Raw genomic sequence first — 15,536 nt, 5'->3', positions numbered from 1 at the left:
GGGGGGTTGCAGCGGTGCATGTGGGGCTGCAGCGGTGCATGTGGGGCTGCAATGGTGCATGTGAGGGGTTGCAGCGGTGCACGTGGGGCTGCAATGGTGCATGGGGGGGTTTGCAATGATGCATGCAGGGCTGCAGCAGTGCCCGTGGGGTCTTGCAGCGATGCATGTGGGGCTGCAGCGGTGCATGTGGGGCTGCAACGGTGCATGTTGGGGGTTGCAGCAGTGCACGTGGGGCTGCAGCGGTGCATGTGGGGCTGCAATGGTGCCCGGGGGGGGTTGCAGCGGTGCACGCAGGGCTGCATGGGGCTACGCCGGCACACGGGATCCCACGGCGTCTCCCGGCCCCCGCGCCCGGGCCCTCCCGCCGCACCGGGGCCGCACCGGGGCCGCACCGGGCCGGGCCGTGCGCCCCGTCGGGGCGGCCGTGCCCGCAGACGGCGCTGCCGAGCTGCCGCCCGGCCCGGCCCGGCCCCGTCGGGCTCCGCCGGCCCCTTCCGAGGGGGCGGTGCCGCCGCCGGGGCCGCGCTCGGCTCCGCCGCCCCACGGGGCCGCCCGGCTCGGCCGCCCGCCGGTGAGTGCGCCCGGGGGGCTGCGGGGGGGCGGGGGGGGGACGGGGACGACGACGGGACACGGAGCGGGGGGCGCGGGGGGCGCCGGCCCCGGGATGCTGCCGGCGGTCGGGACGTGCCCGTCCCTCGGGGATGCAGCTCTGGGGGTCCCGGTGCCCGGGTTGCTGCTCCCCCGAGGAGGGGAGGAGGGGGGGTCGGGGGGCGCGGGCAGGCTGTCCCGCAGATGTGTCCCCGCGTGTCCCCGCGTCCCCTGCGGCTCCTGGCATCGCCTGTCACCCGCCGTCACGCCCCGCGGGGTGCCAGGCGGCAGCGCCAGCCGCCACGGCCACAAAAGCATCGCTGTGCGGCGGGGAGCGGAGCCGGGACCGAGCAGGGCACGGAGGTGGGGTGCAGGGCACGGAGGAGGGCTGCAGGGCACGGAGGAGGGGTGCAGGACTTTTGGGGGTTCCGGGAGTCGTGCCCAGCCGGGTGTCGGGGTCCCCGGGGCGGCAGGCTTCGCTGCCCGGGGATGCTGAGCGAGGCTGGGCCTGGGGAGGGGGTTTGGGGTTTTCTCCCGCCGCTGCGAAGCCCAGCCCAGGAAATTCTTCCGGGCAGCCTCTCAAGCCCCTCTTTGTGCGCTTGGGATTTTTAAAATGCCTTCCCCGGCGGTTGCGGACGGGGTGCCCGGCTCCCGCGGCCACCCCGGGGCTGTGCCGGCGGGGTCAGGCCCGGCTGCGCTGCTGGCTGCCGGCTGCGGCGGGACCGGACGGGGCTGGGCTGGCGCGGGGCAGCCGGACAGGGAGCAGGGATGCCAGACCTGACATTCAGGGGAGGGGGCTGCCCATTCCCGCTGGTCCCGTCGAAGCCACGCTCGCTGGGGTGCCGTGGGGAGCCCGGGGGATCCTCAGCATCCTTTCCCGGCACGGGGCGAAGGACTCGGGGTGGGGGTGCTTGCAGCCCTGCTGCACGTCCGGACCCCGCCGTGGTGAGCAGCAGGATCCTTCCCTCGCCGGCCGCTGGCTGCCCTCGCAGCCGCATCCTCCCCTCCAAACCCCGCTGGCTTGGCCCTGCCGTGCCGTGCCGCGCCACGAGCCACCGGCCTCGCTGCCAAGGCGGCACCGATTTCCTGCCTTGCACAAGGCCCTGGGGCGGCGGGGTGACCTCGCCTGCGCTGTCCCACCGGCTGCACCGCCGCAGCCAGCAGTGGGGTGCCTGGGACCCCCTGGTCCCCAACCGGGTTCGGCAGGGGAGGAAGCCGCCAGCCTCGGCCGGGGGCACCGGGGAGGCAAGAGGAAGCGGCGGTGGCTGCCGGCACCCTGCGATGGCGTGAGGTCGTGGGTCCCCTCCCCGGAAGGAAGGCGCTGCTGGTCTCCATCGGCCCCGTGCCGGGGTCCCTTGGGGGAAGAGAGACAGGGGGAGGCCTCCGGCGGGTGGTCTGCCGGGCTGCGCCTCATGGAGGGAGGAGAGGGTTTCCTGACGCCCCGGGGTTTCCTGACGCCGCGGCTCCCTGCCCGCCCAGAGCCGCCCGCTGCCATGCTGGTGACAGTGACCCTGGCCGGCCCGGCCCCTTGGGGCTTCCGCATCACCGGGGGAAGGGACTTCAGGAAACCCATCACCGTCTCCAAGGTAGGAGCCCCCTGCGTTGCTCCCTCGCCCCGGGGAGGGCTGCCGGGGCGGGCGCCATGCCGGGCTGCTCCGGGGAGCAGATCCTGTTTACTGTCCTTGAGGGATCCTGCTCCGTGGGAACGGCCCCATGGCGGGCGACGACGGTGTGGGGGCTCGTGCCGCCCCTGGGCTGGGCAGGGCTGTGCTGAGTTTCCGGCTGTTGTTGCCGCGGCCTTGGTCCCCCTTCATGGGTGCGCACCCCGGCAGAGGGGCTGGCACTGTTTTGGCAAGGCTGTGGGGACCCCGGTGGGTGGGAGCATCCCGGCAGGGTGGGATTTGGGGACCACCGCAGAGCTGGCTGTGCCCAACCATGTGCCGGGACCTCGTCTGCGGCGATGCACGAGGGCTGCGTGTGGGGATGCTGCAATTAAAGGCTGCTTCCCACCGGCGTGCGCGGGGCCGAGGGACGGCTGGCGGGGGGCTCGCTGTCCCCAGCGCCTCTGAGATAACACCGAGGCTGTCCCCGTGTCCCCTTCTCCACGGAGGTGACGGAGCATGGGAAGGCGGCCGTGGGGGACCTCCGGCAGGGGGACGTCATCGTCGCCATCAACGGGGAGAGCGCGGCCGAGATGCTCAACGTGGAGGCGCAGAATAAGATCAAGCAGAGCCTTGGGCAGCTCCAGCTGCAGGTGGAGAGGTGGGTGCTGTGATGGGGGGGTGTCAGCCCGGACGCCTGGGTCCCCAGCCCCAAGGAAGCGGCGTCCCTGCGCAGGCTGGGGTCCCCAGCCACGTGTGTGCCGGTTGTTTTTCCCCTCCAGCAACTCTTGGGGCTGTGCCATCCCCGCGGGAGCCTGTCCCGGCTCTGTAATTAAAGAGTCAGGCGGTAACGAGGCCAGGCAGCCCTGGCAGCCGTTACCTGGCCAGCTGGTCCCAGCTGGGGGGCCTGGGGCTGCTGCCTCTTTCCAGTTCCCCGGGGGGCTGCAGGGGAACGGCCATGCCATGCCATGCCATGCCATGCCACGCCACGGGTGCACAGGGGCTGCATGCTCCTGGGGCAGATGCAGGACCCCCCCCTCTCCCTCGGTCCCCAGGTCCCCGATGCCACCTCCCAGCCACGCCAACGGGGAAGCCTCACCGGAGAGGCTGGCCACACGCTTCCAGGTGAGCCCCGGGCAGCCCCCGCGCACCCCGGCCCCCCCGCCCAGGGCTGATTTCAGCTGCTGGCGTCTCCCTCCCTTCCCCAGGACGCGGTGCAGATGCAGGCAGAGAGCCAGGGCACCCTGAGACCTTCCTTCTCCAGCCTGGCATCCCTCAGCCCCCCGCCCGGCAGTGGCAGGTAAGGCCAGACCCAGCTGTGTGTGGGGCTGGGGGGTGGGCAGGGGTCCGGGCAGGGCCGGGGTCTCTCCTGATGGCTCCGTCCTCTCCCCCCAGCTCGCAGCCCCTGGAGGAGGAGTTCGCCTGTCCCGGCCTCTGCCAGGTGAGCAGGGAGCTGGGGGGGCTGTGCGGGGCCAGGCAGAGATGCTGGGGGGGCATCTGTGCACCGTCACCCTTTGCAGCCCCGCAGCATCACGCTTTGCAGCCCCAGACCGTCACCCTTTGCACCCCAAACCATCGCCTCTTGCAGCCCCAAACCATCGCCCTTTGCACCCCAAACCATCGCCCTTTGCAGCCCAAACCCATCACCCTTTGCAGCCCCAGACCGTCGCCCTTTGCAGCCCCAAACCATCGCCCTTTGCAGCCCAAACCCATCACCCTTTGCAGCCCCATTGCCACATTATCGCCCAGCCCCACTCTGCCTCGGGGACCGTCTCTGCCATGCTGCCGGTGCCACCGGCCGCCTCCCCGCCGCGCTGGCAGGCACCCCGGGCCCCGCGGGCACCGGCACATCTGGCCAGGGATGTTTTGCTCGCTCCTACCTGGCGCCTCTTGGCAACGGCGCCAGCCTGGGGAGGCCAAACCAGTTTGGGGAGGCCCGGCCTTGCTCCGGCGAGCCCGGGGGACTGGGGCGTTGGCAGGGCAGGGACCCACAGCCCGGCGCACCCCCGGCAGCGCCCATCGGTCCCTGCTGCGGTGGGATGCCCGGGGGAGCGGGGCTGGGATGCCTGGGGCCTGGGATGCCTCCCCGCCGCCCGGACCGGTCCCGGGATGCCCGCGGCCATCCCATCCCTCCCCGCCGCGGTTTCGGGCGGCTGCTGTGCCCCGCGGGGCAGCCGCTGGCTCCGGGGTTGGCGTCTCCCTCCTCTCCTCCCTCCCTGCTTTCTTTTTTCTTGTTTTTCAAGCCCAAATCGGGAAGCATAGTGGCCCCGAGCACGGCCCTTCCCAGCTGCCTTTGGCCGCGGCCCCGGCCGCCCCTTGGCTCCTCCGGCCGCCCGCTCCCTCCTTCCTCCCCAGCCCTTTGTTTGCTTTGGTGCCGGCCCCGGAGGGTCCCTCCCTGCCCCGGAGCCCCCCTCCCGCTGTGGGGCTGGGGCTGAGCGGGATGCCGTGCCCAAAAACCCCTGCCCAAAGGGGCGGCGAGGGGAAGGGCTGCCCTTGGACCGCGCTTTTCCTCGCATCCCAGGGCGGGTTGGTGCTGGTGGGGACAAGGCCAAGGCGCCCGGCTCCACCCGTGCCTAATTTTAGCTCGTCCCTCGCCTGCTCGTGGCCCCGCAGAGCCCCGGCGCTGCCCCTCTCCATCTCCGCGGGGTCCGGGCAGGGGCTTCACGTCCCCGTCCCCATCCCTGGGCTCCTGCCGGGGTTTGCATCTGCGTGGCGGCTGCTCGCGGGAACATCGGCTTCCACTTAGCCGGGGTTTCGCCTTTCCTGCCTCGCCAGGGCTGCTAAGCAGGAGCAGATGCCGGGGAGGGGACGGGCTCCGGCGTAGGGTTACCGGGGTGGGAGCGCTGCCCCTGGCCCCCCTGGGGTCCCCCTGGCCCCAGCGCGGGAGCGGAGCAGAAGCAGCTGCCCCGTGCCGAGCCGTGGAGCATCCCTGCATCCCTCCGGGGGAGCGAGGTGGAGCACCCATCCCTCTGGGGACGGGGGCTTGGAAAAAGCCCCTTGGCCAGGTCCGGGTGTCCCTGGGGTGCCCAGGAGGAGAGGGAGGGTCTGCAGATGCTCTTCCCTGTGCTCTGCCCAGGAGATGCCACGCTCGCTCCCAGGCTTGGGGCATGCTGGGGGGCTGCTGCGGCACCCCCCTGCCAGCCCCCCAGGACACCCCGCACCTCTCTCCCCCTCCCAGAAGCGAGGAAGCCTGAGCCGCCAGAACAGCTCCCCGGGGTCGAACCTGCCTCCACCCCCCCGCCCACCCTCGCCGGGACTCGGGGCCCCCCCAAGCCCCTGGCAGACGTGCAGAGAGCGGCGCCGCTCTACGCCCTCTCCCAGCCTCTGCAACAGGTACGAAGCGTGCTTGGGGGGGGGTGGACGGACACGGGGAGGCAGGGAAGCCCCCAGCCCCATGCACCCGTCCCAGCACGGCGGTTCCGCACCCCGGGGTGCATGCTGGGTGCTGCCTTGCTAAGGGAGCCCGAGCAAAGAGTTAAGAGGTAGGTAGGGACGTGGGAGGGCCGGGCAGGCTGGGGCAGCTCCCCAGGGTGGAGGGAGCAGGTGGCGGGCGGCGGGGTGCAGCCCGACGGACCCAGGCGTCCGGGTGCCGGGAACCCCCCCCCTCCATCTCCCCCCGGGGTGCTGACCCACAGCCTGGGCTCGGAGCCGGCCATGAGGCGCTTGGAGGAGGATTCGGAGGTCTACAAGATGCTGCAGGAGAACCGGGAGCTGCGGGCGGCCCCGCGGCAGTCCAGCACCTTCCGCCTGCTGCAAGAGGCTCTGGAGGACGAGGGCGGAGGTGAGGGGGGTACAGGGGGAGATGGGGGGGTCCGGCCGGGGGCACGGCAGGACCCTGACGGCCTCGTCTCCTCGCAGCTGGCCCCGCAGCCCCCTTCCCCAGCCGGCTCTCGCCCAGCGCCCGCAAGCCCGTGGCCGGTGTCCAGAAGCTGCACGTCTGCGAGAAGTGCGGCAGCACCATCGCGTGAGTGGGGCTGGGGGGGCTCCCTGGGCAGGATCTGTCCCTGCCATCCCTCCCGGCAGGGGAGGGGACCCCGGGGGGGACACGGGGTGCCCTGCTGATGCCCCCCTCCCCGTCTCCCCCAGGACGCAGGCAGTGAGGATCCAGGATGGCCGCTACCGGCACCCGTCCTGCTACGCCTGCGCCGACTGCGGCCTCAACCTGAAGATGCGGGGCCACTTCTGGGTGGGCGACGAGCTCTACTGCGAGAAGCATGCCCGCCTGCGCTACCAGGGTGCCCCGGGGGGGCCTGCCGCCACCCCCCCTGTCTCCCCCCACTCCTGAGCCCCAGGCACCGGCACGGTGCGGCGGGGAGCTCGCCGCCTGCATCCCGCCGTGTCCCGGGGAGCAGCAAGCACCCCATCCCCCCTGGGACACCCTGCCAGCCCCACTGCTTTGGTAGGGGCAGGGTCTGCGGTGGGGGGGCATTGGGTTGGGGGCCGAGGACATCACCAGGTTGTGGATGGCTGGGGCGGGGGTGATGCGCTGCAGCTGCCCGCCTTTGCCCTTGATGTGTCTGTGTGTGATGAGCTGGGTCGGTTCTCAGCCTGGGCTGCAGCAGCTGCACACACCCGGGGACACGGCAGCGGGGGGGGCACAGGGACGCTTGAGCACTTAGGTACCGGAGAGGGGGCTGGCACCGCTTTGTACACTGACTTCAAAGGGCTTCTCTGAGATATTAAACCAGATCTCTATATAAATATAATATATATTTGCTCCACTCCCCTGTCTGGTCTGTGCGGGGCAGGGGGGGCAGGCAGCCTCTGCCCTCCCAGGGCTGGGACCACGGGGCCGGGGAAGGTGGGCTTCCCCCCAGCCCCAGGGTGCAGGCAAGGACCCCGGACCCCACAGCCCTCCTGCCTGCACCCGTAGCAGCAGTGGGGAGCTGGAAGCAAACCCCCTGCCCCAGAGCAGGGTCCAGGGCTTGGCACAGGCTCCACGGGTCTGTTCTGGTGATGCACAGGGCTGGATGCCGGTTGGCCTTGCCCCGCTCCCGGGAAGGTCAGGGCTCCCCGCGGGGCCGGACTGTCCCCTCCCTGCTCCGGGTGTCCCTGGGAGGTGTTGGGGCTTTATTGTGGGCTGTTGGCCTGGGCCTTTGTCCTGCTGAGGTCCAGGTGGGCTCTTATCGCTGCTTTCCGCCCTCCGTGCCTGTTTGCACGGAGATGGGCTTTGCTGTTATCTGGGCTTTGCTGTTATCTGGGCTTTGCTGTTATCGGCAGCTCCCCACCGAGCCACCCACGTCCCGTGGCTCCCCACATCCCCAGCTGGCTCCCCTGCCCCGCCGCCCGCTCTCTGCTGGGGGTACTCTGCAGCCCCCCATGTGCCCCTGGGCTTGGCCGAGCCCTCACCATCGAGGCACCAAATTCCCGCAGCCTCCCGGAGGGATCAGCCCCGGGCCCTTCACGTGTGGGCTGTGGTGTGATTTGCATGGACCAGGGGGTCCCTCTGCCCGGGGTCCCTGCCAGCTCCCATGCAGGCGGGGGGGGCAGGTCCCTGCCTGGGGGTCCCTGCCAGCTCCCGTGCAGGCGGGGGGGGCAGGTCCCTGCCTGGGGGTCCCTGCCAGCTCCGATGCAGGCGGGGGGGGCAGGTCCCTGCCTGGGGGTCCCTGCCAGCTCCCGTGCAGGCAGGGGGACAGGCAGGCTGAGCCCCCTGCCAGCTCCAGGCCTGCAGTGCTCAGTGCTGTTAGGACGTGGTGGCTCTAATTAAGCATCCCCAGGGCGGGAGGGATAGGGACGGTCCTGCCCGTCTCTCCTGCCGCCAGCCCGGCAGCGTGCCCACGGCCTCGGTGCAAGGGAAAAAGAGGAGAAAAAACCCCAAAACGCTTCTGCCTCGGGGGGACCGGAGGCCGTGAGCCCCCCCCCCGGGGTAGCACAGCCCCGGGCAGAGGGGCTGGGGGCAAAGGTGCTGCCCGGGCAGGGGGCGGCCCCCCCGCCCCGCCCCGGGGCCGTGCCGCCCCGCAGCCCTGCCCCATAAAGCGGCGGAGGAGGAGTGGGGCCGTCCCCTCCGCCCTGCCCGGCCCCCGGTTTGCCCTCCCCGGTCCTCCCGCTGCACCCTGCCCGGCCCCCGGTGTGCCCGGCCCGGCCCCCGGTTCGTCCCTGCCTGGGGATGCTGCGCCGCCGCGGAGCCTTCAGCGTGGAGCCGCACCGCGGTGAGTCGGTGGTCCCTGGGGCTGTGGGGGACCCCCCCGTGCGGCTGGGGGTCCCCCGGGGTCCCCAGCCTGCGAAGTTCATGCTGGAGGGGATCCTCAGAGATCCCTGATTTGGGGTGTCTGTGCTGGAGGGGGGGCCCTGGGGGTCTCTGGCACCCCCCAATTTGTGGTGTCTGTGCTGAAGGGGGTCTCTGGGGGTCTCCGGACCCCCAGTTTGTGGTCTCCCTGCTGGGAGGGGCCCAGGGTGCCGGCTGTGCTGGGAATTCAAACCAGGATTTTTGCCTTCGAGCGTGTATTTGGGCTGATGGGCCTGTGCCTGCACCGGGGTTGAGCCTGCTGGGTCCCCACATGCGGTGCGGGGGTCCCAGAAACCCACGGCCTACCCCTGTGTGCCCCCCAGCTCAGGCTGTGCTGGGAACCCCCGCCTCCAGCAGCAGAGCCTGGGAGGTACCGGGGGTCTGAGCCAGAGCTGTGGACTCAGGGGGACCCCCAGCACGGCGGCGGCGCCCACGGGGGAGGTTTGAGCTCTCCCAGTGATAAGGAACCCCCTGTGCCCCCCCAGTCTGGTGGGGCTCCGAGCCCCGGTGAAACCCCCGTGGCGGTGGGGTAGGTGAGGGAAGCGCCGTGGCCGGGGGAGGAAAGCAGCCCCTCGGCACGCGGGGCCGTCCCACGCAGCCCCGGCAGCCTGTGGAAATTTGGTGCGTGGGAGCGGGGCTGCTGGCAGCCGGCTGTGCCAGGGCGGAGGGGCCGCCCCACGGCATTGCTGGGATTCATGTGGCCGCTGAACGGTGGGATTGTCCACCGGCTGGCCGCGACCTCCCAGTACCGGCTCCCGTGCCGTGCGGGCACTGGCCCACGAGGGATGCGCGGTGAGTGGCTCTGGCCCTGGCTGAATCGGTGTGGCTGCACGGGGCCCGGGGCAGGAATTTGGGGGGCTCCGGGAACCCCTGGCTGGTGAATTCGGCCCTGAGCAGGGTTTCCCCAAAGCGGTGGGGTTCATCTGGCACCCGGCTGTCTGCCTGCAGCCTGCCGGTGCCCAAATAACCCTCCCGCCTTCCCACTTGGGGTGGGAAGGGAGCCCTTAACCACCGGCCCAGCCAGTATCGCTGATCCCAAATCCTGTGAGGAACCAGTTGGGAACCAGTCCTGTAATGAGGTGCCTCTGGATACAGGGCCCGTCGCCGGCTGGGGTGGCTATAAAAGGGAGTGCCGGGACGCGCGCCCGGCAGTCGGCTCCGGCTCTTGGCAATGTGGGGTGGCTCCCGTGCCGTCTGGAAGAGGAGGTTCAGCTGCTGTGAGTGCGGGGCGGGGGGCTTGAGCCCCCAAGCAGGGGCTTGCCGGGGGGGGTGGGCAGCTCCGCACCCCAAATCGAGTGCTGGGAGGGTGCCAAAGCTTTGCTCCCCACCTCCCTGAGCCCTCTGCCGTGGCCTGGCTGGGGAGGGAGGTGGGCGCCCGTGGCAGGAGGGCAGAGACCCCCGCTGCCTCTTTGCAATCCCACCCTGAGCTGCAGGGTGACGGTAGGCACGTGCTGGCTGGTGATGCCCCCCACACTGCGGGGCAAGAGTGAGGAGCCAGAGGTCCCCGGAGCCATCCTACATCCTAGTGGCCCGACTGTGTCCTGGGTCAGCTGGCACCGAGCCGGAGTGGGGTGCGGTGGGAGCAGTCGCTTGTGCAGCCCCGGCCGGGTCAGAGCGAGGACCACGGGTGCTCCGCAGGCAGCTCAGCAGTGCGGGGAGGGCGGAGGGAGGATGGGGCTGGGTGCTGGGGCATGTTCCTGGGGAGCAGCGACAACATGCCGCCATCGTACCAGCATCCCCAGCACCAGGCAGGGGCTGCGGGGACCCTCCGGAGAGGGGTCCCTGGGCTGGGGGGCTGTAACTCTGCATGGTGGCAGGGAGAGCGGCTTCGGGCATGGCTGGAGCTGCTGCGGGGTGGCTCGAGGGGCTGGGAAGGGTGGCAGGCCCACGCCTGGGTACGTGGGGGTGGCGAGCCCCCTGCCCTGCCTCCGCCCGGGGACCCCCCCTCTGACACCACCCGGCCTCCCCCACCCCGCAGATGGTCCCTGGGAGACGGCGGAGAGCTGCGTGGTGCGCACCTCTGCCAGCGTCTACCGCCGGCTGCAGGAGAGCCCGCGGCAGCCCGCGGGTGGGATGAGCACCTGGGGACCCCCCCCACCGCCATCCCTCTCCCCCGGCAGCCCCCCGGCAAGCGGGCGGCTCCTCAAATCAGAGTCGGAGGACTCCGGAGTGGAGATGGCCAGCAACGAGCACTCACCCTCCACCCCTCTGGGCTCCGAGAGCAGCTTCTCCCTCGACGGCTTCCCACCAGAGAAGAGCCCCCCGGGAGAGGAGCAGGGCACCGAGCCCCCCCGGCCACCCCGCAGCTGCTTGGCCAGCAAGAAGCTGGTGCAGGCAGCCCAGCGCAGCAGGAGGCAGCGGGCGCCCGGACGCTGCCCGCGACAGCTCGGTCGACGCAGTGCCAGCGCGGCCGACCTGCGGGCAGAGTCGGTGCGGGACCCCCAGGAGCCGGAGGAGCCCAGCGCGGAGGACCCCGAGGGAGCGGTGCGTGCCGGGGAAAGGGTGGCTGCGGCTAGGGGGGCTCGGGTGCCCGGCAGCCCTCGAGCCCTCGCTGGCCCACAGGCTGCGCCGGACACGGCCCTGCCCGCGCCAGGGCAGGGGCTGCGGTACCTGGAGCACGTCTGCCAGATGCTGGAGCGCCTGGCCCAGTTGCAGCAGGACAACCGGCTCCTCCGGCAGCAGGCGGCGGATGCCCAGCGCGCCCGCCCTGACACCACGGTGAGGGCTGGGAGGACGTGGGGTGCTCGGGGCGGAGGGGTGGTGGGGAGTCCCAGCTCACACCCTGCCTCTCCGTGCCCACAGCCCACCCGGGAGCTGCCGGGGCAGGACGGGGCCGTGTGGAGGGGCGAGCGGTTCCGGCCGCGCTCCTGCTCGGACAGCCAGGCGCCAGGTGAGCAGGGGGGGATGCGGGGATGGCGAGGCCATACCTGGCTGGACCCCCCCCCAGCTTTATTCCCCCCCCCCCCACCATGCAGCGCCCGACCTTGGGCCGAGCCGGAGGATGTGGGGGCACTCGGCCAGCTCCCCCAGCCTGCTGGACCCCTCCGAGAGCGGGACGGGGACCCCGACGCCGGACAAGGTAGGGGCCGGGGGGCGATGGGGCGAGGCGGAGGGGGTCCCGCAGGCCCCCCCGCCGACGGCCGTGTCTCCCGGCAGGAGGGCCGCTCGCCCTGGGGCCGGGTGAAGGTGCTGCTCACCCGCCTCACCCGCCGCTCGCTGCGGGGCGGCCGATGCAGGTAGGACCGGGGGGGGGTCCCGGTCCTGTTGCCGCCCCTGGATGGAGGAGCTGCGCTGCACCTATTGCATCACACCCCACCGTATGACGTCACGCCCACCCGGGGCCGGTCCCCGGCCCACCGCCCCCCCCCTTAATAAAGCCTTTTCACTGCCAAAGAGGCGGCTCTTTGCGAGGTGATGTGCTGTCGCGCGGTGACGTCACTTTCCTCAACCCGGTGTGACGTTACACGCGGGCGCGTCACGGCCGCGTCACTTCCGACGGCTTTTCCGCCCCTTTTGTCCGCCCGGTCCCGGTCCCACGGCCCGGTTTAAGCGGCTGCCCCCCCTTCCCCCCCCCCCCCCCCCGGGTCAGCCCCGGGACGGGCTGGGCTGCGGGTGGTCCCGCTGCTTCGGGGGGGGCTACGGCTTGTGTCCCCCCCCCAGGACCTCCCTGCTGAGCCCCCCGCTCCCCGCCGAGCTGCTGCCGTAGGTGGGTGGGTGGGGTGCCGGGAGGGGGGTCCCCACCGGGGGGGGACGGGCAGGGGTGCTGCCGGTCGCATGGCAGGTGGGGGAGAAGCAGCGGGTCTTCCTCGGGGTGGTCAGGAGCTGCAGGGGTGTTTGGGGGGGGGGACGGGACGAGGAGGTGGTTTTCCAGCCCAGGTGAGGAGGGGGCCGGGCCGGGGGGATGCTCTGCCCGCGGTGGTTTGGTGCTGATGGAGCCCCTCATCGTGGTGAAGGGCCGGGTACCGCAGGTGAGGAAGATGCTGGTGAAAGCTGCCTGCAGCCCCGGCCAGGCGCTCTCGGACCAGGTACCCTGTTATCCCCTCCATCCCCCCTCTTCCCTGGCGATTTCCTACCGTGACTTGGGGTTTTTTCTTTCCCTTTTTTTTTCAGCAGCGTACCCCACAGCCTCTCCCGAGACCCCCGGCACCGCTCCCGCCCCTGTGGGCAGCAGCAGGGCATCCTCGGAGCCCGGCCCCAGCGGCTGCTCCAGCCTCGCCACGTCCTTCCCTGGGAAGGTGAGTGCTCATCCTGAACGCGGGGGACGGATCCGGGCACCGAGGGGCGGGGGGGGGCTCTGGCAGTGACCCCGGGAAGGCTGGCGGTGAGCACAGGGTGATGAGGGGGTGCTGCGGGTGTTCAGGTTTTCTGGAGCAGACTCACTCCTGGGTGATGCCACCGGGGTCTTACGATGCTTATTCCCCTTCCGTTCCCCGGCGGTGAACCTCTTCCCATCACCCCTGTCCGCTCACCCGAGCCACCCGGGGAGATGCCCGGGACAAGGACAGGAGCAGGAGCCACCCGGGCAGAGGGTAAGGACGGGGATGTGTGTCCCCGCTGCGGGGTGGGCATCTGGGCAGCCCCCTCCCCTGCTGCCCTGCACCCCCCCCGTGCCTTCTGGAGCACTGAGCACTCACCTGGGCCTGACCTTAAGACACGGGGCCCTTCCCTACTGGGTGCTCTGGCCACATAGTGATTTTTTTTGGAGGGGATATTTGTTGTCAGAGAGGAGCTCTCTGGTTTCTCTAAGTCTCGGGGCAGCCAGCTCTGTGCTCCCACACCGCGTGCATAGGGACGGCTGTCAGGTGAGCCCGCTCAGAGCGAGCCCCAACGTCCTCAGCGCGGTTCTCTGCCTCCAGCCCCTGCTGCGATGCCGGGGAGATGCTGCAGCAGCATCCGGCTGCCCTGCGGCTTCTACCACTTCTGCCTGCGCCGGCTTCCCCTGCCCGGCCCCCTCGCCAGCGGGACCCCAGCCGCATCCTGGTGGCTGAGCCCGAGGAGGATGCTGAGGCCGCTCTGGATGATGCTGACTCTGCTTTCAGGGCCACGGTGAGGAGGAGGGAGGTCTGCTCTCGGCGCAGGGGCCCGTGGCTGGATCACCTGGAAGGCTCCCGAGCACCCGACAAAGCAAATTGAGGTGTGGACCCAGGCGTGTGCTGGACTCGGCAGTCCCGGTGAGGGTTAATTCACCCAGTTTTGGGGGAAGGCTCGTAGGTTTGGTGGTACGCTGTCATCTGCATTTACTGCTGGACTGGTTGTGGGATGGCGTCTGCAAAACCTGGTCATGTCCTTTGGGGGTCTTGTCCCCAAAGGGGGACAGGGGCTCTGGGGAGGGAGCGGGACAGTCGGGGTGCTGCGATGCGGCTGGGCTGACCGCCTGCCTCTGCCTTGTCCCTGCCGGGGAGGAAAGAGGACGAAGCTGTGCTCGTCAGTGGGGAATGGGCCCCATCACGGGACGGCCCCATCCCGACGCTGAGCCGACAGTCCCGGTGTGCACGGCCACTCGCATGGCACAGGCTGGGCTGGGCCTGAGCGGCTGCACAAAGTGGTGAGTGCCACTGGCTCGGGCATCTCTGAGTGGCGGCATCCCTTCCCTCTGCTTTTTGGAGGTCTGAGTGCTGATGTTCTTCACTCAGTAGCGTTTCAGAAATCAAGGCTGAGAGCACACCACATTGAAGAGTTAATTTTCCCTTTCTGCAAGCTCTCTCTGTTAACGCTGGGATCTTGCGGGTGGTGCGAGAAACCGGTAATTATCCACTTTTCCTATGTAAGACGGAGTCCTCCTCCCCGGCCCGGTGCGGAGAGCGTGCAGCATGCGGCCCTGCCGGTGTGCAGACCCAGCCCTGGCAAAGGGCTGCTTGTTCAGGAGCAGGTTTCCAGGCGGGAGCAGAGTTTGCACCGCGGGGAACGCTCGGGTTAAGTTTGCATTGGGTGAAATCCCTCTCTCGAGTGCAGGGACGGCAGGAGGAGCTGACGGCACAGAGCAGGAGCTGCGCTTTGCTGAGCAGCTCTGGGACTGCGGGGTGGATGCGCTGGATGGAGGAGAGGCAGGTTGCTGGGTGTTAGGTGGCAGGGGAGGGCTGGCAGCCCTGCACGGGGTGACACAGCGATGCAGATGAAGCCACAGGGGAAGCAAAGTGGATTTTGGAGAGCCCAGGTGGGGTTTAATCCAGCTGCAGCAGGCAATACGGAGTGCAGCACCTCTGGGCCGTGGAGCGGCCGGCCAAGAGGCAGCACGTGGCCGCTGCCCACCCAGGGCACCGCAGACCACCCCTGCGGGGCTGCCACGGACCTTTGCCCGCTCAGGAGCCGGCGCAAGGTTTGCCAGGGCTCAGCTCCCCACGTGTCGCCCATGGAAGAGCGCGGCCCTCGCTCGGGCGCATGGGCTCGGCTCCTTGCATGGCAGTTATATATAGCATCCCTGCTCCGGGTAACCGTGGCAACTGATTTTATTTTGCTTAAACCTGGCCTGGCATGTGATGCGGTTGGGAAGGAACAGCTGAGGGGAGATGAAGTTCCCCGTGCTGGAGGAGGAGGCTTGGCTCGGTCCCAGCAGCGACTGTATGGGACCCGGGTGCAGGCTGGGCAGGGGATGCTCTCGGGCTGGGGCCTCGCTCCGTGTCCCTGCAAACGGCCTCGCTGGGGACAGTCATCAGCCTTTCCATGACCTGTCAGGGCTCTGGTCCCATCCCCTTCATTCCTGTCTTCGCAGCCTCCCTGCCAGCAGCGGGAATGGTTTTACGGGGGTCCAGCTCCCCGCTTTCTGCTGGGATTCCTGGGGCACCCCTGACCGCCATTCCCCGCCGTGCTCAGGGTCTGGTTTGCTGAATTCGGGTACCGGTGGGAGGTGGTGGTGATCTTCTTGCTGGATGTCTGGGCAGGGCTCCCTGGAGGAGTGCGAAGCCTCGTGCCAGCCCAAGGCAGAGAAGGGACCCTCGCTGCCTCCGTCACCGGAGAAGCTTTCCCGTGGGGCCGAGTGCGGTGATGCCGGGTGCCGTGCCAGCTCAGACGTCCCAAAAAGCGGTTTCATTTCTGTAGGTGCTTGGATGGGGCTGTGTTTCGGAGAAGACGAGGTCCTGCTCTGCGTGATGGCTCCCAGCACCATCTCTTCCCGCTCCCACCTC

At 70.2% G+C, this 15,536-nt stretch overlaps 2 protein-coding genes across 3 annotated transcripts; both read left to right on the top strand.

Annotated features, from left to right (window-relative positions):
- The first annotated feature begins 482 nt into the window (after positions 1 to 482).
- PDLIM2 (PDZ and LIM domain 2) lies at positions 483 to 6,866 on the top strand. 2 transcript variants are annotated; one of them, XM_072846074.1, is made up of 10 exons: positions 483 to 571; positions 2,068 to 2,174; positions 2,699 to 2,850; positions 3,245 to 3,314; positions 3,398 to 3,489; positions 3,585 to 3,630; positions 5,371 to 5,522; positions 5,825 to 5,970; positions 6,048 to 6,153; positions 6,276 to 6,866. In XM_072846074.1, exons 2-10 carry the CDS (start codon positions 2,082 to 2,084, stop codon positions 6,472 to 6,474), a joined length of 1,056 nt encoding a protein of 351 aa, XP_072702175.1. In that variant the 5' UTR covers positions 483 to 571; positions 2,068 to 2,081; the 3' UTR covers positions 6,475 to 6,866. The 2 variants fall into 2 exon arrangements, with proteins under 2 accessions (XP_072702175.1, XP_072702174.1); XM_072846073.1 differs by having other exon boundaries at positions 5,368 to 5,522.
- A 1,395-nt stretch (positions 6,867 to 8,261) lies between these two features.
- Positions 8,262 to 11,772, top strand: C25H8orf58 (chromosome 25 C8orf58 homolog). Its single transcript, XM_072846309.1, has 7 exons — positions 8,262 to 8,338; positions 9,511 to 9,632; positions 10,394 to 10,899; positions 10,978 to 11,133; positions 11,218 to 11,305; positions 11,391 to 11,494; positions 11,572 to 11,772. Exons 2-7 carry the CDS (start codon positions 9,587 to 9,589, stop codon positions 11,653 to 11,655), a joined length of 984 nt encoding a protein of 327 aa, XP_072702410.1. The 5' UTR covers positions 8,262 to 8,338; positions 9,511 to 9,586; the 3' UTR covers positions 11,656 to 11,772.
- The last annotated feature ends 3,764 nt before the right edge of the window (positions 11,773 to 15,536 follow it).

This window comes from Ciconia boyciana, chromosome 25, assembly GCF_034638445.1.
Source record: "Ciconia boyciana chromosome 25, ASM3463844v1, whole genome shotgun sequence".
NCBI lineage: Eukaryota > Metazoa > Chordata > Aves > Ciconiiformes > Ciconiidae > Ciconia > Ciconia boyciana.
This window is presented reverse-complemented; position numbering and strand designations above follow the sequence as displayed.